The 22095-nt window shown below is 43.8% G+C and overlaps 3 protein-coding genes across 5 annotated transcripts in view; 1 reads left to right on the forward strand and 2 right to left on the reverse strand.

The window, feature by feature from the left end:
* Positions 1–13795, forward strand: part of pudp (pseudouridine 5'-phosphatase) — a 33028-nt gene extending 19233 nt beyond the window's left edge. The window contains exon 5 of one of the 2 annotated variants that reach the window (XM_034099629.1): positions 13730–13795. The gene's annotated coding sequence lies outside the window, so the exon portion shown is untranslated. Of the gene's footprint in view, positions 1–6049; positions 6112–13729 lie in introns of those variants that run through there. The other variant, XM_034099638.2, reaches the window with a different exon arrangement.
* Positions 3605–13907, reverse strand: anos1a (anosmin 1a). Of its 2 annotated transcripts, none has more exons than XM_034099607.2 (14): positions 13712–13907; positions 12509–12556; positions 10447–10512; positions 6886–7108; positions 6593–6777; positions 6369–6498; positions 6020–6225; positions 5624–5750; positions 5350–5454; positions 5120–5208; positions 4790–4961; positions 4478–4701; positions 4253–4394; positions 3605–4151 (listed from the first exon to the last, which is right to left on the reverse strand). In XM_034099607.2, exons 1-14 carry the CDS (start codon positions 13886–13888, stop codon positions 4099–4101), a joined length of 1947 nt encoding a protein of 648 aa, XP_033955498.1. In that variant the 5' UTR covers positions 13889–13907; the 3' UTR covers positions 3605–4098. The 2 variants fall into 2 exon arrangements, with proteins under 2 accessions (XP_033955498.1, XP_033955491.1); XM_034099600.2 differs by having other exon boundaries at positions 3606–4151; positions 4478–4704.
* Positions 13908–16734: 2827 nt separating this feature from the next.
* Positions 16735–21902, reverse strand: LOC139435178 (uncharacterized). The gene is made up of 6 exons (XM_071205616.1): positions 21849–21902; positions 21242–21309; positions 20864–20917; positions 18496–18593; positions 17059–17181; positions 16735–16957 (listed from the first exon to the last, which is right to left on the reverse strand). The coding sequence occupies exons 1-6, from the start codon at positions 21900–21902 to the stop codon at positions 16857–16859; spliced, it is 498 nt and encodes a 165-aa protein (XP_071061717.1). The 3' UTR covers positions 16735–16856.
* Positions 21903–22095: the final 193 nt, after the last annotated feature.

Raw genomic sequence — 22095 nt, forward strand, 5'->3', positions numbered from 1 at the left:
CCGTTTACAAGCCCTGGCTGTAAATCTGCCTTTAATGGCCCTCACTGCGGGCCCCTCGGGATGTTAATGGACAGTGAGGGATGCCCCTTGTCCTCCCATTTAAATGGTGGTCTCAGCGCTGTGCTGAGTGTTCAGGACGGCCCAGCTGTGACGGGGCACGTCTTCGCCCCGGGGGCCGCCCCCCGATCAATGGAAGTGTTTCTCTTGCCGGCCGGCACCTGCCAGGTTGTCAATAGCACTCAAACCATGACAACACGCCGCATTAAACCACTCCAGCTGTTTGTCCTCTGAGCTCTTTTTTGAGAATGGCTTTAGCCGGTCCATATTTCCCATAGATTTGTATCGGACGGTTGGGCGGGAGAGAGGCGAGCAAAAGATGACAACACTATAGCTCTTCAGTGTACGGAGGCCTCCAGCTGTCACACACTCGACAGGAAGGAAGGGACTGTAACAGTGTTGCATGGAGCTGAGGAAAGGGAAATAGAACAGTTATTGTATCGGCGTAATAAAATAGGGATAGTTATTTGTCCGACCCAACCTCGCAGTGAGCATAGGGCAACCTGAAAAGTATTGTTGTCCATTGAATATTTATGAGATGATTAGTGAGAAGCCCTGCTGCTATTTAACCTGTGAATGTACACAGTATGTATGTCAGCAGGTGCAGGAGGCCCAGCGTGAGAGCAGCCGACAGCAGGCGGCCATGGCCTAAAAACACTGCCGTCCCTCTTTATACGATTGGACGATCCCAGAGGAGCCGGAGAGAGATTCAGCACCGATGGCCAACATTATACAAGGTTTGCTTTGATTCATGACAAATCAAAGAAACACAGAAATGGAACCAATTCTCCGGGGTCCGTGCGGCAATGAAAGCCTGAACAACGTTAGGACTTGATGGTGGACGGCCTCACCTTTAGATGGACAAATAAACTGACAGGGCGGCAGAGAAGAATACAAACCTTTCTTCTTCTTCTCTCCCGCCCTTTATTATCCGTTTGAGCTCCACTTGGGGGATTGATGATATCCAAATACTGATCCTTCCATGGAGACAAATCCTTATTCAAGCGAGAAGTAGAACATGCATCAGAAGAACACTGATGATGCGATTTTCAGTGGGATTATATAACCGTTCCTTAATGGCCCAACGAGGATGGAATCACATCATCTATTTTTCATACCGTGAAGTCGGTTTTACTCGAATGAGATTTGTAAAGCTTGCTCTTCATTTGGAAATACAAATGTTTCCTGGCCAGTACGTCAGCGTGTGGCTCGTGTTTATCCAATGTTCTCATTTGCAGAGGGCGAACGTATCCCGAATACCTGCAGCATTGTATTCTTAGGAGCACTCCATACCTGTAGTGGTGTCAAGCAACGGAGAGTGTTTGTCACAGAAAACATGACTCAGCACAACGCCCATGACAAGCCCCTGAATAGCGATGACAGTGTGGTCGTCCAGTGAGAGCTCCGCTTGCATCGGTGCTGCAGAGACATTTGAATGATGAATTACTCGCGTCTCCCGGTGCCGTGCCGTTAATGCATTGATTATGGGCTGGGGAACGGAGACGGAGATGTAACATAAAAGTACATTTGTAGATCTGAGGAGCGTGAATTTCTCCTAGTAGATTTAATATTTTATTTTAATGTAATTGGGTAGAATCCTTGCAAGATGTCTTTCATGTTGTTCAGCTAGTTGTTGATCTCTGTCTTGGTTAGTGAATCCAGAATATAACCCAACCTTGTTATCATTGGAGGTTTTATTCAGAATTTGCTGGCATTCATCGTGAAATGGAATGGATTTGAGCAGTAGGGGAACATCAGCCAATTAAAAATCCTGTGTGCAAGTCCTCCGGAGGCGCACTTCGAGGTCAATGGAATCAAATTGAAGTCCTGGCCCCAACATGCTGACATGTCTTTGGGTTTTTGCCGATTGGTGGCTCCTGCGGGGAACCCCTGGCTTACCCAGAGACCCTCTGCCCACATCAGAACCAGATCCTCCAGGAGCAGAACGTGGAGCCCCCCTTTCGAGGCGTAGTTCTAGGGCAAGGCATTTGAAGAGTGGATTTGAATGAGATCAGGAGAGTTAGGAATGGGGAAAGCCCCCGTGTTCCCGCTCATTAATTAGACAGAATGTGTGCTCATCAAAGGGATCCTCCAGTGAACAGAGGAGCTGCTTCCAGGGCGTCCTAGCCTCAGGTTTCCTCCACTTCTCATTCCCACTCTCAGATTCTCGCAGGTGAAAGATCCCCTGCGTTTGCTGAGGCAGCTGTCGTGGTAATTGGCCTTTTACAATCCATTACTTGGCCCCGCCGTGGAGAGCTATCGATTTCATAATCACTGCCGTACCTCTACCTCTGACCTCTACTGTACCGAAGGCCGAGCCGCCATGTTTCCCGGAGCATAATTAGAATGAAACTAATGTCTTTTTTATATGCGCTCAGCTGTAACGCCTTCCCCTTGCCAGACCGTTATTTACCCGAGTAGGCCTGCTGCATTTTGATAAGAGCCTCAGTCTGGAAGAGTTAATGTAATGCCTTCCCGAGGAGAGGGGTTTCAATTAGGGAGCGGGACAAGTTTGAAGGGGATGAATTCAAGCAAAATGCGCCGGCACCTCATCCCGTACACGAGGAGAAGGTAGAATCCTCCATTCTGCTGATTTCTGCCTTCACAGCACCATTTCCATGCATCGCTCAGCCTGACGGACTGTCAGCCTGTACAGACTGCGGCTCATTTGTGCACGTTATTCCTTCTGTGAGAGGCTCAAAGCGTTGCTGAATGCACACGGCCAAACACACTGGTGATGCAGCCGTGGGGGGTTTGGTGTTAGCAGACACCACAGGACAAATAAAGACAAGAGTGAAACTGAAACTCTTCTCACGTCTTTATCCTTGATTTGAATATACCCTTGTTGGATTAATATAGTATGTCGATTGTTTCACCTTTAAGGATCTAAAGGTGAGCATAACATTACAAAAACATCAAGTAGGGCTACATCCAACACATTGTATTGGTTCATCTGCCAAATGACTCAACCAAAAAAGAAATTGAGTAATATAGTATATCTGTATATTAATTAATGTATTCATTTTAATTCATATATTTTATTCATTTTGGTCAAAGTAATGTTTTTAAATAATATGACCACATAGAAACGAACCCTATCCTACTGATTGGCCAAGAAAATGCAACTATCAGCAATTCTTTTGATTTATCGATTCTCATGCAAATGAATGACTGATTCTTGTTTTTATTTTATATTGGCCCATGCTCTTTACATGCAATATAATGTATTGTTTCAAGGCACGCTATTATAATCCACCTTATGCCAAACAACATGTAACATTTTCTAACATCACAAGTTGAAGACTCTTTCAAAGTGACATCCTTAAGTGTGTATATATTAAACATTATTATGAACACAATTTAGTAGAATTCAATGTTTGCCTATTTTTTAAGAAATGTTGGGTAAAATCCAGTGAGGTGGAACAGATTGATTGTGCTTTTTTGCTGAGCTTTGAACACTGAGACCACTTCCTTCATGATGCGGATGTATGGAGGAATACTGCCATCTACTGGTCAGGTTCAAGAATACATCCCAAGAGTGACGCAACACATACGGTATGGACATGGGATTTATCTTTAGTTTGAAAACAACTCTGTACAGGAAGACTGAGCACACATACAGGACAGCTGTGTTATGCTTACAGTCCACACACAAATATACCACAATTAATAAATACAGACAGTATATACAACATTTACAGTACAAGGTCATTCATTCTCCTCAACGAATCAGTTGCAGGACACCATTGTTTTACATGTATTGAAGGAACCGCTAAACATTTAAGTTTTTTAACATGCAAATACTTCAGGGAATTATTGCTGGGTATCAAACCTACATACTTCTAATTACTTAGCACTTGGCACCGAGTGCTCGTCTTACTCGTAGTTTACCAGTAGTTTTAGTTTTAATTCAAATAAACAAACACTGCAGGGAGAGATTTATGATGCAGAATTCATTTCGCTCCATTTGTCGTGCGTATCAGTGTTCTGTGGATTCTCCTGAGTGTACTCGGTTCTTGCCGGCTGATTGGCTGTCAGCTGTCAGTGCCTCTCAATGATTGGCGGTTGCTGGTGATGCTTCCTCAGCCTGGGTCCTGAATGAGGGAAAGATATACTTTATACAAGTACTTTTTATGAAAGTGGAGAAAAAAACGTTAAAGTTTAAACACCGATGGATAGTGTTTGTTTTTCTTACTGTGCCTCCGTGTGCTTTGCAGTCCGGGGGTCTGGAAGGTTCTGCTGGTTGCGAGCCCTTCACCCTCTGCTGTGATGGTCTGGACCTCCAGCCGGTACAAACTGGCCGGATGCAGACCCGACACCACCAGAACATTACCGTCCTGAAGGAAAGGAGAGAGGACATGAGTTAGGTGTCCTCAACCTTAGCTGAACTCAATATATGTGCGTTACTCTCAGCACTGACCGGAGGCAGGATCTGAAACTGAGAGATGAGGCTGTGAGGCAGCTGGTTGTAGTTGTGTCCGGTGGGGGGGATGACCTCCGCCCATGTGACCTGGTACCCAGTGAGCTGCTGGTGGGGCTCAGCTGCCGACACCTCCCAGCTGAAGGCGGCCGTCACGTTTCCCGCCCGCACCTCGAAGGAGGCGGTGAGGTTGGCTGCCTTCAGGAGGACTCTGTGAGGGGGCGCTGCTGGAGGAGGAAGACGAGAGGGTTGGTAAGACTGTTCTTAAGATTATCCATGGCGATTTGAGCTTCTCATCATGTATGACCTCACCTGTGTCTCCGGGACAGCTGATGGGTTTGGGGCTCTTGGCCTGGATGGAGGCACAGGAGGGGGTGAAGAAGCTGGTGCTCTCTGACAGACTCCGGCTCTTCTGGCTGACTGGCTGCAGGACGACTTTATACTTACAGGAGAAGAGAAGACCCTGCAGGCTGACAAAGCTCTCCTGCAGCCGACGGAGAACACATGCAACCATGAGATCTCTGCCTTCTCTATTTTCAAACTATCAACCACTGACGAGATCTCTTATGTCCGTACAGTCGGCTCTTGGAAGTACGATTTACATCATGTACTTGACATCCATGTTTAAGGGGACGGGGTTACCTGTGTGCTGGTCTTCTCTCCAGGTCCTGTCTGGTTCTGTCCACAGTACTCTGGTTCCCACTGGACTCTGTAGGAGTCAATAGAGGGATCTATAGGAACAAAGAGCACACACTCAATAAAGGAGGAGAGTTTCACAATTATACCCAATGGTGGTATCATATTACCACATGTGTGTTTGAGGAACACTGACTATTTGCTTCTTTAGTCTTTCTGCAGACATGTGTACGTACCCGTGCTGCTCTGCCAGTACACGTGAACCCGGAGCAGTCCTTCCTGGTAGAATGGCATCCCCACATCCAGACTGCCTCCTCCAGGGAGTCTGGATGTACCTTTGGCTGGAAAACAGACAAGAAACTATAGAATTCAACGGATTGAACTCCAAATGACAAAGGGTTCATTGTGTTTAATATACACTTAGGATCACTTAAGAATGCTAACCACTTCATCATGCTGTTATGAAAAAACTAAAAACCTTAGAGGTATAGGAAGAAGTATAACACGTACAGCGCTGCGTGCTGAAGTGGAGAACGGCTCGGGGGCCTTTGAGCTGATTTTGTCCCCAGTAGGAAACAGCCTGGACCTCCACACTGTAGCTCCTGTTAGCCCGCAGGCTGTCCAGCGCCACCTGGGCCTGCACACACACACACACACACACACACACACACACACACACACACACACACACACACACACACACACACACACACACACACACACACACACAGTATGAGAAAACTAAAGTCCAATTGCTTATTTAGTCTATTATTTCATTTGTGTTGCCAAAAGAATATAAACCCAAATGATTTTGCCTGGTTAACAAATAGACAGGAGTGGATTCTGTTTCTTAAGACAGTTGGAATAACATAAAGGCGCTGGAATAAGATGAAGAACAGTCCTCACCTCTTTGACTGTCTTCCTCCTCTTGGTCAGGAATAAGGAGGGGGGCTGTCCCGCAGCGGTCCAGCTCCAGCTGACCTTGTAGCTGTGGACGGGAACATCCAGGTCAGCGGGCATGCTCCACTGGAGCTGGGTCGAAACGGCCCTGCCACTGCCGAAGATCATACTGGAGACTCTGAGTTCAGAGGGAGCCGGGGGTCTGGAGGGGTCTGAGGGGGAGGGGGGAGGTTAATATTCATCCAGGAAAGGTATTTGTCTTTCAAGACAGCTTGTGCTTTTAAGTTAAGGGTACTGGCTTTTTTTCAAGAACAAATAAACACTTGGTTACACACACACAGAGGATGTGTCTGACCTCTGCTGGAGTGGATGTGTCTGCTGGGCGTGGTGAAACCTCTGGTCCCGTGGCTGTTCACGGCTGCCACTCTGAACTGATACCAGCGACCCGGCCGGGTGTCAGAGAGCCTCGCGCCCTGCTCTGTGGTCTGTGATCAATCAGAGGCAGTGTTGGGTTACAGAGGAACCTCAATGCAGTTGCGATATAATAGAGAAACAATACATTGGGTGCAGTGAACTGACCTGTGCAACCACCTGCCAGGCAGTGGCAGTGTCCTCGCTGGGCTGGATGCCAAAGTTCCACCTCCTCTGCAGGATGTAGACCACCGGCTCAGCAGAGATGTTGAAGCGGGAGGACCAACGGACCTCCAGCTGACCGGAGGGGAGCTCCTCAAAGCCCAGCTCCTTCCTCGGCTTCAGAGGAACGCCTGGGAGACAAACATGATTCTGTCATGAGACCTGATACGATATTACTCGTCAAAGATCAATGCCATGCTGCAGACATGCTTTTCGGCACATGTTATGGCTCTCCTCACCCTGATAGAGGTCTTTTGGGGACTGGCAGGTATGTCCGCAGGCGTTGGAGCAGCATTTCTTCTGAGTTGAGCATTCTCTGTCGTTATCACAACTCTCCACGCAGGCCGCTGCGAAGCCGCTGGCTCTCTCTGGAGGGGGGCACGTGCCCTGCTTCACGGCCAACACAGACTGAAGGAACTCACAGCTGGTCACACACTCCCAGTGCTTCTTGGGAAATACTCGCTAGAAGGGTTGGAGGGTGAGCGGTTAGCATCCTAGGCTGGGAATCTTGTTGGCCTTAATCATTTTAATTGTTAATGTGGACCACTATTATCCAGTGTTAATGGGACCACTATAATCCAGTGTTAATGGAGACCACTATAATCCAGTGTTAATGGAGACCACTATAATCCAGTGTTAATGGAGACCACTATAATCCAGTGTTAATGGAGACCACTATAATCCAGTGTTAATGGAGACCACTATAATCCAGTGTTAATGGAGACCACTATTATCCAGTGTTAATGGGACCACTATAATCCAGTGTTAATGGAGACCACTATAATCCAGTGTTAATGGAGACCACTATAATCCAGTGTTAATGGAGACCACTATAATCCAGTGTTAATGGAGACCACTATTATCCAGTGTTAATGGAGACCACTATAATCCAGTGTTAATGGAGACCACTATTATCCAGTGTTAATGGAGACCACTATTATCCAGTGTTAATGGAGACCACTATAATCCAGTGTTAATGGAGACCACTATAATCCAGTGTTAATGGAGACCACTATAATCCAGTGTTAATGGAGACCACTATAATCCAGTGTTAATGGAGACCACTATAATCCAGTGTTAATGGAGACCACTATTATCCAGTGTTAATGGAGACCACTATAATCCAGTGTTAATGGAGACCACTATAATCCAGTGTTAATGGAGACCACTATTATCCAGTGTTAATGGAGACCACAACTATATCTGTGGTTGAATGAGTGAAGTCTGTCAGACGTTCAGTGTTTTAAATGAAACCCTGTTACTGTGGCTTTGTGTAAAAATAAAATACCTTGAAATGACCTGAATTTCCAAAGTAAAATGTGATTTTCTTTCCTCGCAGTGATGGTCAGATATAATAAACAAGGCTCTTCAGGGGACAGTCCTTGGCTTGTGACAGTAACTCCCTTATAAGAGTAGCTGGGTTGATATTAACTATAATCCAGTGTTAATGGAGACCACTATAATCCAGTGTTAATGGGGACCACTATAATCCAGTGTTAATGGAGACTACTATAATCCAGTGTTAATGGGGACCACTATAATCCAGTGTTAATGGAGACTACTATAATCCAGTGTTAATGGAGACCACTATAATCCAGTGTTAATGGGACCACTATAATCCAGTGTTAATGGAGACCACTATAATCCAGTGTTAATGGGGACCACTATAATCCAGTGTTAATGGAGACCACTATAATCCAGTGTTAATGGAGACTACTATAATCCAGTGTTAATGGAGACCACTATAATCCAGTGTTAATGGAGACCACTATAATCCAGTGTTAATGGGGACCACTATAATCCAGTGTTAATGGAGACCACTATAATCCAGTGTTAATGGAGACCACTATAATCCAGTGTTAATGGAGACCACTATAATCCAATGTTAATGGAGACCACTATTATCTAATGTTAATGGCACCACTATAATCCAGTGTTAATGGAGACCACTATAATCCAGTGTTAATGGAGACCACTATAATCCAATGTTAATGGGGACCACTATTATCTAATGTTAATGGGACCACTATAATCCAGTGTTAATGGAGACCACTATAATCCAGTGTTAATGGAGACTACTATAATCCAGTGTTAATGGGGACCACTATAATCCAGTGTTAATGGAGACTACTATAATCCAGTGTTAATGGAGACCACTATAATCCAGTGTTAATGGGACCACTATAATCCAGTGTTAATGGAGACCAGTGTTAATGGAGACCACTATAATCCAGTGTTAATGGAGACCACTATAATCCAGTGTTAATGGAGACCACTATAATCCAATGTTAATGGGGACCACTATTATCTAATGTTAATGGGACCACTATAATCCAGTGTTAATGGAGACCACTATAATCCAGTGTTAATGGAGACTACTATAATCCAGTGTTAATGGGGACCACTATAATCCAATGTTAATGGGGACCACTATTATCTAATGTTAATGGGACCACTATAATCCAGTGTTAATGGAGACCACTATAATCCAGTGTTAATGGAGACTACTATAATCCAGTGTTAATGGGGACCACTATAATCCAGTGTTAATGGAGACTACTATAATCCAGTGTTAATGGAGACCACTATAATCCAGTGTTAATGGGACCACTATAATCCAGTGTTAATGGAGACCACTATAATCCAGTGTTAATGGGGACCACTATAATCCAGTGCTAATGGAGACCACTATAATCCAGTGTTAATGGAGACTACTATAATCCAGTGTTAATGGGGACCACTATAATCCAGTGTTAATGGAGACTACTATAATCCAGTGTTAATGGAGACCACTATAATCCAGTGTTAATGGAGACTACTATAATCCAGTGTTAATGGAGACCACTATAATCCAGTGTTAATGGAGACTACTATAATCCAGTGTTAATGGGGACCACTATAATCCAGTGTTAATGGAGACTACTATAATCCAGTGTTAATGGAGACCACTATAATCCAGTGTTAATGGAGACCACTATAATCCAATGTTAATGGAGACCACTATTATCTAATGTTAATGGGACCACTATAATCCAGTGTTAATGGAGACCACTATAATCCAGTGTTAATGGAGACCACTATAATCCAATGTTAATGGGGACCACTATTATCTAATGTTAATGGGACCACTATAATCCAGTGTTAATGGAGACCACTATAATCCAGTGTTAATGGAGACCACTATAATCCAGTGTTAATGGAGACCACTATAATCCAATGTTAATGGGGACCACTATAATCCAGTGTTAATGGAGACCACTATAATCCAGTGTTAATGGGACCACTATAATCCAGTGTTAATGGAGACCACTATTATCCAGTGTTAATGGAGACCACTATTATCTAATGTTAATGGGACCACTATAATCCAATGTTAATGGAGACCACTATAATCCAGTGTTAATGGAGACCACTATAATCCAGTGTTAATGGAGACCACTATTATCTAATGTTAATGGGACCACTATAATCCAATGTTAATGGAGACCACTATAATCCAGTGTTAATGGAGACCACTATAATCCAGTGTTAATGGAGACCACTATAATCCAGTGTTAATGGAGACCACTATAATCCAATGTTAATGGGGACCACTATAATCCAGTGTTAATGGAGACCAATCATCAAATGTGTTTGTGCAAGAAACTAATGAGTAAAGTTGAGGTATATGCATTGGACCTCAATTTGACTGCCTGCACATTTTCCGATTTTAAATTGAATCAATACTTCAACATAACGTTTTTATTATTATGTTACCCCTAGCTCCTAGTAAACATAAAGTATAGAGCGTTGCAGTTTACCTCACACATTTCTCTGCAGTCGCTTTGCCTCTTCATCTCCCAGGAATCTTTGCAGGGCTCCAGACACTGTGAAGGAAAAGCAATGAGTGTAAGCTGTGATACACATTACAGGCAGATAGGAAAAGGGAGATTCTTTAAAGGACATTTAGTCTATTTGTTAGACTAAAGGAGTACAAGGACAGCGTATATGTAATCTGAAATGGCTGGTGCTTCCATATATTTAGCTACGCACTCAAAAGTAACCTAAAGCTAGTAAATGTTGTTCTCGGGCTGTTTCTGGAGCATGTCACCAATTACCAGCATCGCCCTCTATACCATAAAGCTGAATCCTGCACCAGTAAGCAGCGGCCGCCCAGGGGAGCGAGTGTACACTGAAGTAATTTCATGCTGTAGTGAGACACAGTGGGGTGGGGGGGGGTACAGTAGCATCACAAGGACGCGCAAGTTGTCTGAAAGTTAGAGAAGTGCTGTAAACTCTGAACAGACTGTGTTTATTTCGATCAAAAGAGAAAATACGTCCAAGGAGTTTGGATACGTAATTCCTGGAAAAACGATATAAGTGCATTATTAATATTTCTTAATCCAAAACAGAGTCACAGTGGGGACTCATAAAGATCCACTTTAGGTTACTAAAAGTCTGGTTTTCCAATATATTCATTCATAAGCCGATTTTTTCCAAAGTGTCCAACAAAGTACACTTTATATGTCATAGTTGGGTGAACAGATGTGCTTTAATTTCTGTGTAATGATCGTTTGAGGTCATATAAAATATGGAGCACCAGGCTACACTTTAGTCAGGTATTGTTTATGGTCTCTAACCCGACACATTTACATTCAACGCTTACCGTTACCAAGCATACCTTCTATTGTGATCAGCTTTATTATTGTAATGCTTTAAAGGAAGTTGCTGCCAATTGGACAACAGAGTGCAAATCCTCCTGCTATCCAATGGAGAGTCCTTGAAGCATGACTGATAGACTGTGCCAGCCCTGCCATCGCCCCCCGGGGCTCCAGGAAGACTTGTCCACTGATCCAGACTGACGCTCACTTATATTGTCTGCCCCATTTCAAGCTTAAATCAGGCATACCATTCCACTATGCTGAAGATAAAGCTGTCCCGGGGGTAACTTGGTGATGTGTTTGAAAGAAATTTGAGAAAGCAACCAAGTCCCAAATAGTAGCGAAGACAGCAGAGACATTTTTCTCTCAGGTTGGGGTTCCCAGCTGTTCTTTTAGGGGACAGAACATCACTTGCATGTATGTCGCTGCAGTGGAAATCTTTGGTGCTCCTCCATGACCAACCAGAGATAATGGAGCGAACAACTCCATTGAATTTGCTGCCCAGACAAACTCCTCGGAGAGGAAGCAAGCCCCGTGCTTGGCTTCCTTTTTCAACAACTAACACTGTCTATGAAAGAGTTCCAGGTCTGTAAACATCCACAGACAAGACATCGGCTTTCCCCAAGGAATAGACCGCAAGCATATTATTCCTAGTACTTGTATACGTTTGAAAATGTGTGTTTTGGGGAGTAGAAGAAAAAACAGGTCTGGCTCTGAGTCGAACACCACAACAAGGCTGTAGGGAGCACTGAACTCCTCTAAAGGCTGCCAAGTGATGCTCGCTACACCACCCTTGATGCTAACTGTCTAAGGTTTAAGCTATGTACATTGTTGTCCCTCCAAGCCTCAATGCTACAGCGGTGCCATCTCCAGCTCTTCTAAAGTGCTGAATTGAACTGTGCTGTGTTGCTAATCAACTCTGGCACATGGGGTAAAGTGGCTTTCCCTCGAAGAACCTTAATATGAGTGTGTGTTGGTGTGTAGAAGTCTTCAGGCTTATCATCCAAGAGACATTCGGAGCGTATTGGCAGAATGTACGCTGGAGTTGCACCAATTCCAGTTTTGTTGGGAAGTCTGCTTTCTCGCTATAACAATGCCGATCGATGAACAATACAGTTGTAATCACTTTTGGTCTCAAGATGGCACTGACTACATTTGAAGTCGATTGGATGTAAACTGTAGCAGTGCTTTGAAAAACATTTTGAAATCTTATGTTACTTACCTTGGCGCACTGTTTATGATTATGACACCAGCCCAAGGAACCATTATTCTGAAAAAGACAATGAAAAGAAGAAGATGGAAGCAAAGGTTCATTAGAATAAGTGTAGAATAATACATGTGCACTGCCTTGGTATAGTCCTTTAGTAGTACTATTACAGTTTTTTCTCTGTAAAAGGACAAATGACTGTTTTCCTCCCCAGTTTGAGGGACTTGGTGTCCTTCATGGCTCCCTGCTGAGAGCCTGAGGCTGTTTGCTGGAATTGTAATGAATGCACATCAAGGATCACTGGTCAAGTGCAATGAGACGGCAGCCGCACGGTAGATGGCAGAGGCTAACTTTGGGGGCGCCACAGCCAGATAGATAGATAACTATTAGCGACATTAGAGGGATGCTTCAGATGTTGAATGTCCGAGGTGCAGTTCTGAGGACTTGGAGCCAAATCCAGGAGGAATAATGCATCACTTCTTGGTTTAGAGGAGCTATAGTGGATAGGGGAATCACAACAGCACAGGAAGCATTCATGATTTAATCTGATTTCTCCGTTCCCTGGACTGGAGCATCACTCTGTGCGCTGCACATCGCTCTCAGTGAGTGTACAGGAACGCTGTCCCCATCGCTCTGCAGCCCGGAGCAAAACAAAGACTGTGTGTGTGTCAAGAGAGATAGTTGCTGACAGACGAGGGATCTGTATGAATAACTGACCCTAAAGACTATATGAAATTGTTCATACTTTTGTGATATTTAGCATTCGAATCGAAACCAAAACCCACATTAAATATTAAGTCAGTGGGTATTCTTAAACACACTTTTAAAGCATTCTCCACACATGCTTTAAAGTGTTCTGCATGTACCCAGTTCTCTTATAGAAGGTAACTGGGTACATGTGTGTACTGTAGAATATGTGTTCACTTGGTGAGTCCTGCAAAGGCTAAATCTTTTTTTTAATTAATTTTTGAGATACAGTAACCATTATTAAATCCCTGACAGTGTGGTTAAGATGAAATAACAGTAAGGTTTCTGTTTGAAATGACACTTTACAGAACATTTAATTGTACACATGTGTTAAAGGAATACTCTTTTGTATGTCTTATATTAAATGTTCAATGTTTTACACCTTCCACAAACCCACTTACCGTGCCATTGTTCTACGATTGAGCAGCTTGTTTTTGCCTAATTGAAGCTGTGTGACGTCAGCGTGCTTACCTGCAGCGGTGTGTGCAGACTGAGGCAGCGCGAGGAGCACGTCGCCCTGGAAACGCTCTCCGACCAGAGGTCCTCGTCATCAGGACCCCCTCGCGACTTCCTGCAGACCACTGCGGAGCTGCAGAGCAAAATAATCCACAGGGACAGCCTGGCGGTAAGGCTGCTCGGGGCCAGCATCTTGTTCCTGGTGTGCTGCGGAGAGGCTGGGAAAGCTGGGAGTGAGGAGAAGTCGCGTGGAAGTCTACATATACTGGAAGTACACAGCCGGGGGAGGAGCTACTGCATCCGGGCGTGCACTAAGGTCAGGGTGCTGAGAGGCTTCAGTGAGCCTGAACCTACTACTCGAACTACAATTTGAGAGATACTGTACTTAAATATGTTTGCTACTTTGTTCTTCGACTCCACGACATGTATTTTATACCTTTAGTTGCAGATTGGGATTAATGATACGAAATCAACACTTAAGTAGTTACACCTTGAGTAAATACACAAGCTACCTGGCGGTGTTTTATTTTCTTTACTTAAGTAACTTTTGCATGCAGGATTTGACTTATAACAGATTATTCCTAGACTGTTTTACTTCTACTTAAGTACAAGATCTGGGTACTTCTTCCACCTCTGCTGACAACAATATTAGCTCAGTTTCATAAATGATTTGTAGGAATATTAAAACTGACAGGAACAGGAAGTAATATGAGATTAGAGTCAACTTTATTGTCATTGAGTACAAGAACTGAGACAACGTACTCAAAATATGACCATAGATTTGTTGTAGGATCATTCTATTGAAGAAAAGACGTAAATATCATACGCTTTTTCTCATTTCAATTTCTGTTTATCAAGATCCTTTTAGGGGTACATTGGAACCCATACTGGAGGTTAAACATTATAAAAGACTGCTTTACACTGAGATTGACATAAGAATGTATGTGTAATAGTGCTTCTACAATATTCAGAATACTTGTTGTAATAGTTCAGAAGCTTAATAGCATATTTCCAGGCCAGATGTCCGGGTAAACCTTCTCACACCTCTTGCTGTTCTCCAACGCAGTGGAAACATTAATGCGAGGGAATCTGTGATTTTACGCATCCTCGTGGAATACTTCCAGGAGAGTGAGAGTGTTTCCTCAGTGGAACCACTCTCAGGTGGACACAGGCGGTGTGTTTTCAGGGAACCCCGGCTCTAGCGTTCAGTGGTAGCTGCAAAACAACACTTTTTATTGGACTCTATTAAAGTAACCACAAACATATATCTCATGAACTGCCGGTTTCCTTGCCCAAGGCGAGGAGAAAAACATGACGTGTCGGAAACTCTGAAGAGATCCTCCCTGGGTTGTAGGTTGCCTGGCACACGGGGCTCTGCTGCTGGAGCATCCTGCGGTGTTAACGAGGTGACTCTGTTTCCAACCACAGTGCATGCAACACGCAGACTGTGGTGCTCATTGTCAGCTTTTATAGTACTCTCTCTGGCCTAATGAGTCTTTACCTGATGCAAGTAGAGAGGCAGGTTCATTACACCTCTCTTAGACTACACCAACCAAATGCTTCTATTTAGCCCGGGGCATTGCTAAAATAAGGTGTTTATGAAGTGAGCGTGTCCAGATCTGCGTGGAGCTGATGCTCTGGTGGTCCACCCACAACAGGAAGCAGAAAATCCCTGAGAGCGCCCCGCTGACGGCTTGACTTACCGCTGCACCCATAAAAACAACGCACCGTGGCTGAGGGTAATTGACTCATTGTGTGCAGTTGTATTTGCCAGTTTGCTGGGGCTAATACTGACCTTTTTTAATTATCAGAATGTCAAACACAGTTCAATCTGGAAAGGAAACGTAGATACAGGCTTCATCTGATCAAGATTGTAGGTCTTGACCCCATTAACTAGGTTAGGGATAGATTTCTATAGATTGAGCCCTGTAAAAGGATCTACTTTCCCTTTGTAGCCACGTGGTCGTGGTCGGGCAAAGAAGGACAAAAAAAGTGAAAATACTCTAAACCTAACAACCTAAATGTGTATGATAATAGTTCAGACCTTGAACCTTAGGGGCTTTTCAAGTCCGAACCTGTTGATGCTACGTTGTATACATCTTTTTAGTTCTGATTTCACATATAGTTGAGCAAAATATGTGATAAGTATATAAGGAATCCAACTCTGCTGTGGGTTTCCCCTCATGTGTTGTGCATTGCTTCTGTGGATGATGTGAGTGTGCGTGTCTTCCTCTCTGCTGGAGACCCAGTGTACGGTGTGGGGTTCCCCAGGCTGCACATGGACAGCTACACGGTGTTTCCACAGCGCTCCAGGCACTTGTTAGACAAGGGAAGCCCCACTTAATGGGGTACACCTCGTAAAGAACCGTGTTGGTCATCTCCCATGGTTTTACTGAGTGCGTGGTAAGAAGGATGAAGTCCACATTCTCTCCATCAACACTCCCGATGGAAGCTACTGTTAAATCACTGGATTATCCGTCATGGTTACACAAGAACAAATAGCTTCTGGTTGTCTTGTCCGAGAATCATTGGTTGTTTCGCTCCAACAGCAGTGTACCCTACAGCCCTGTACCGCGTTATCAATGAAATCGGAGTCTACTCTTGTCTTATTTTATTGTTCAAAGATGGGAAAAGCCTGAGGTTGATACAAGTGAATGTAAAAATCTACTGCAGCGTGCTCGCTAAGAATCCACACCTGAGGAAATCCACACATCGCATTTGCAAAGTTGTGGCGTTCCTCTCAGATTTGTGTTGAGAGGTCCTAATTTAGGGGTTTAGCCTTTATTAAAGGATGTAGTTTCAGGTGCTGTTGAAATGTATTGAACCATGCTGGGAGGTGTTCTATTGTTTACTCGGGTATACAGTGTGCTGTGAGATACAGTATGGTGTATGGTGCAGGTAAGGCAGAACATAGTGTGTAGTTGTTTACGTTATTATTGAATAAGTCTGTTCTTTGGTAGATGCAGGACTCTCCATGCTCTGCTCTGCTGCCCTCTAGTGTCACTAAGCAGTTGTGACACACAAAAAGTACAATGTGATTTTTACAAATACCACCCATCTCTTTAATAGCATTTCAAAATCCAAACAGACTGTGATGTGCATGGCAGCGGTGTAACAGTGATATGAAGCCAGCAGAGGAAGCTCTCAGACAGATCGGGGGTCAGTTACAGAGGTCGGTGCTGCAGCAGGTGAGGAACGACTCGGGGGTCGGGATCCAATCCTCACACAACTGCAGGATCATGCACTGACGGAGACAAAGGCCTGGAATGATCAAACAAAAGGCATCAAGTAAAGTACAAGTTCCTCAAAGAGTACAGTACTTAGTAGATGTACTCAGTTACTTTACACCACGTCAGACTTACTGGGGGGGCCGGTCAGAATCATGATGCCGCAGGCGTGGGTCTCCCCTGAGCAGGTCTGGATTTTGGTTGGGGTGCAGAGGTCAGTCTCGTTTGAGAAGCAGAAGTTACACTTCAGGGCCTCGCCTGGAACAACACACACATCCTGTTACTACCTGTACGTCAGTGTGCCTAAGATTCACTTTGCGCCAATACATAGTTCTATAAGATAAGAGATGGGACTTTATTTATCCTGAAGGAAATGAAAAAAATCATATGATAAACATAATAATAATAATAATAATAATAGTAACACGAGAAACATGATGATGGACAAATAATCAATGTACTGTAGTGGCAGATAATTGCAAATGTTATTATTGCACATATTATCATTGTACATGATATAAAGCAGAGTGTTTTGTAGTGGAGATCAGTACAAAAGTAGCACATATTATACTATACAAAATATAGGAATCAAACTATATTTACCATGTATTATTGTGAGTATCTGTAGCTCTAGGGTGATTCTAGTTTCTAAGTGGGATTTGTTTTGCTGTTGTACTGGGGCAGTGCCACGGGGTAGCTTGGAGTTGCTATAGCAACTCCAACAATTGGCCGAGCAACGGCTTAGCAACCCCATTGTTTTGTTATGAAAATGTATCTACAGCAGAGTCCTGCATCGGGTCGGGTACCCGCGGGTAAACGCTTTTTTCCGGGTTCGGTTCTGGGTAAAACAAAGATGATGCGGGTCGGGTCGCGGGTATTGCATAATAAATATATTAAAATAATAATAATTTAGTTCAATGTTTAAATCCTCAGACCTCTTCCCCGCGGGACCACGCATAATCATAACCTCTGCAGCGCATCAATCCAATAGAGTCTGGCTGCAGACCGCAGCAAGGAGGCGTTTCCTATAGGGGCGTTTCCTATAGTGAACGACGGGAGCCGGCTCTCGCCCGCGAACGAGCCGTTTTTGTGTTTTGTCTTTGCGGAGGGATCTAGATCGGCATGAAGGCACATTATGCAATGTGCAATGTGGACATATCCCGCTTATTACACATGGCCACATTCTCAACAAAGTAACGACATGACTCCCAATAATAATTTAAATGCTTTTATGGATTTAGAAAAAGATTTTATTGATTTAAAAAATAGTTGTATGTATTGATTTAAATTGACATGCATCCGCTAAGAAAAGTAGTCCGTTGTTACTGTTTGAACTAACGTAACAACGGCAGAAACTGCTTCTATAGTGTTTTTGAGGTGCTTTTTGATTACAGATTTGAAAACATCGTTGCTTGCTTTAAAAGTAGCACAATTCATTATGTCAAACCTTGAAAGATATCCCTGCCCTAATGCCAAAAGTAACTGGCAACTGAATGTGTGTCGCCGTTTGATGTCTATGTCTGGACCGCTGCGTAAAAAGGAGGGTTTCTGACCCATTACTTCTCTTCTTACTTCTATAAGAATAAAACACGGAGGACGGAGATCTCTTTTTGTCCCCCTCTTCTCCCCGCTGCAGCCTAGCAGTTGATCTCAAAGCACGCTCCCCTCTCCTGCAGGGAGAAAAACTATAATTATATAGGTTGATACAGTAGCCCCTTTTTTTAAATAGTTTTTATAGGTGTTGCCATTTGTTTTGTGTAGCGTGGTTCTACAAGCAAGTCAATGCATTCATTGGGTGGTATCAGAGAGTTACACGGGTCTGTAAATGCAATGAAAACAATTGGCCACAGCAAATAATTTATATTAAACATGTAATTTTTACTTTTGAATACTTTAGTACAAAGGATGTCTTGAATAATTTAAATGATATTATATGTGTACACATATCATAAATCAAAACAGGGCTACATTTGATTTAATTAAAAGCTATAATATGTGGTAAACTGAAGAGCCCTTTGGGAGCCGAAAGAGCCGGCTCTTCTTGGTGAGCCAAATGATCCGGCTCAGCAAGAAGAGCCGGAATTCCCATCACTAGAACAATGACTTCTTCTGCGAGGATTTATAAAAGCAGCTGGAATCCCTTAAGTTGCTATTGGATAAAAAAAGGCTTTTGGTGTCATCCTAGATGGAGGAAAGAACCAACATCCCACGCTTTTGGAGACAAATATGCAACTGCGTGTGTTAATAACTGCACGTTTTCACTGCTCATATATATATGCGGGTTCGGGTCGGGTTGCGGATCTTGTGCCGACGGGTCGGTCGGGTTGCGGAACTAATTGGCAATATATGCGGGGGGCGGGTTCGGTATTGCACGTCACGGGAGCGGGTCTTGAAAATCAGACCCGTGCAGGACTCTGATCTACAGTATATATATTACATTTTATACACATTCTCGCGAGATCTATCAGGGGTCGTTGTAAGTTAAAGCGCAAACTGTTACTTGGCTAATGTTGTGTTATAATTCTCAGTATGTGAACACAGAAATGGTAAGATTTCTCACAAGTCAGTGTAAACGACCGCGATCTTGCTGTGTGTGTGTGTGTGTGTGTGTGTGTGTGTGTGTGTGTGTGTGTGTGTGTGTGTGTGTGTGTGTGTGTGTGTGTGTGTGTGTGTGTGTGTGTGTGTGTGTGTGTGTGTGTGTGTGTGTGTGTGTGTGTGTGTGTGTGTGTGTGTGTGTGTGTGTGTGTGTGTGTGTGTGTGTGTGTGTGTGTGTGTGTGTGTGTGTGTGTGTGTGTGGGGCCACCGGCTGGCTGATAGACATAACACACACAGACTTCAGCTGTTCTCTCCCTCCTCCTGTGTCTCTCTATCAGCCACCTTCTCTTACTGTAAACTCTCTCTGTAAGCAACCTGCACTAAGGACAGGAAACCATCCGAGCATTCAGTCAGACAACAAAAAGGGCAGCATTGGTTTGGGCGTCTTGCTCCATATACTAATGAGTTCAGTGTGTGTGTGTGTGTGTGTGTGTGTGTGTGTGTGTGTGTGTGTGTGTGTGTGTGTGTGTGTGTGTGTGTGTGTGTGTGTGTGTGTGTGTGTGTGTGTGTGTGTGTGTGTGTGTGTGTGTGTGTGTGTGTGTGTGTGTGTGTGTGTGTGTGTGTGTGTGTGTGTGTGTGTGTGTGTGTGTGTGTGTGTGTGTGTGTGTGTGTGTGTGTGTGTGGCCCAGCATTACTATACTTGTGGGGACCGAAATCTGTTTACACAGTCACTTGTGGGGACTCGCCTCCCTTATGGGGACAAATTGGAGGTCCCCATAAGGGGAATCATTAATTTTAGGGTGAATACTTGGTTATGGTTGAGGTTAGGATAAGTCTCCAGGAAATGCATGGAAGTCAATGTAATGTCCCCTGAAGTGATGTATACATGGTATATGTGTGTGTGGTGTGTGCGCACGCGTACGTGCGTCTGTTTGCGGTGGTGATGAGGTTACATGCCACAGCATGCCAGTTGAAACAGTGAACGATCGCTAGTGTGTACTTGTACGCTCAGGGTGTAATGGTATTATACAAAAATATTGTGCGTGCGTGCGTGCAGGGAGTACGAGACGGTAGGAGTTGTGTTCGAGTGTGGGGGAAAGTCATAATGAGTGTTATATTGATTGGTTCTGTAAGGCGTGGCCGTCAATACCAGAAAATAAAGAGAACGTTTTCGACATTGAAGGCTCGTGATCTGTGATTTTGAATAGCTACAATATGAACAGGCTCGTGCTTGGCCAACTGGTATTGTTTGTTTATTTATTTTGAAAATTAACTAGCAACGCCGTGCTCATATAGCAACTGCTAAGCTACTGCAGCAAAAAATAAAACTGGCGCCGCCCATGCTGTTGTAATGCTTCTCATTCAGATTACTAAAGCACTTCATATTTAATTGAAACAAACATACCTTGATATATGACCAGCAAGAGAATGGTGAATACTGCTGCCCTCATTTTCCAGTCTATAATCAAAATGCATCAAAATCATTTTGAGAAAAAACACTTTATGGAAAATTGTGATCTTTTTACATCATAAAAACACAGATGTTCAGTTTTAAGAACTAACATTGTTGTACTTTGTAGTTTTAAGCATGTATCTATCTTTATCCAGCTGATACTTGGCGAACCGTTCATGCTCATTTGAACACCTACGGACAATTGTAGAGAGTTTACGGATCAAACGGTTCACAACGTTGAAAGAACGTTACAAAAACCCTTAGAAAAATAGAAGAAAGCATTGAGTGCGCAGATGAAACATCATGGTGAGGTCCGAGAGGGATGCTTACCTTATACTTGTAGAAGTGTGTGATACCGTGTTCCGTAGAGAAGTACTTAAACTAAACACTTTGTTCTTCTTTTATAGGAAGGAAGTTGTGCAATGAGTCTGTTGAGACAGGCCATGGTTTGTCACCAAGCGTTCCAACACAACTGGCTTTTCTGCTGTGTTGCAATAAAGGAATACATAGGGAATCTAGCCAGGCTCTTCCTGATGGACGGTGTGCTCCAAGAAGCAGACAGACTTTCCCACTGGGAGGTCAGTCTTTACAGTCTGTGGTTGCAGGCAGACCCCCCGTGGGTTCCTCTTTTGCATCACAGCTGACGGGCAGGTTTGTTGTTGTAAAAGCACAGACGCCGCAGACGGGAATAGACGGCAGGTTTTTGTGGCCGATTGCTCAACAGAATGAAAAGTAGAAGCAGAGTGTTCAATAAAAGCACTTCTCTGGGGTCACATAAATCAGACTAAACACAAGGTGATAGTCAAGAACAATGCCATCTCAGCAGACCACACAAACCGATATAACACACAGCAGGGAACGAGCAGAACAGGGCCCCTCTAACTTTATACTTTCAGAGTCACAAGTTAAAAAACTATTTCTTCTTTGACATGAATACATGCTGGCCTTCAGTCCTTTGGGAGTTGTGATGCAATCGAGGAGAGAAATCCATCGTGAAACAGCCACAGAGTCAAACAATACATACGACACGCCTCTGTGGTTGTTTTGGTGCATTCTGGGAAGTGTAGGAAACCACTAAAATGTGCAAAAACACAAAATGAGTGAAGATGTGCAGAACTGGCTGAAGGATTGTTAACTGTGTGTGTGTGTGTGTGTGTGTGTGTGTGTGTGTGTGTGTGTGTGTG

The sequence above is a fragment of the Pseudochaenichthys georgianus genome, chromosome 2 (genome assembly GCF_902827115.2).
Source record: "Pseudochaenichthys georgianus chromosome 2, fPseGeo1.2, whole genome shotgun sequence".
Classification (NCBI taxonomy): Eukaryota; Metazoa; Chordata; class Actinopteri; order Perciformes; family Channichthyidae; genus Pseudochaenichthys; species Pseudochaenichthys georgianus.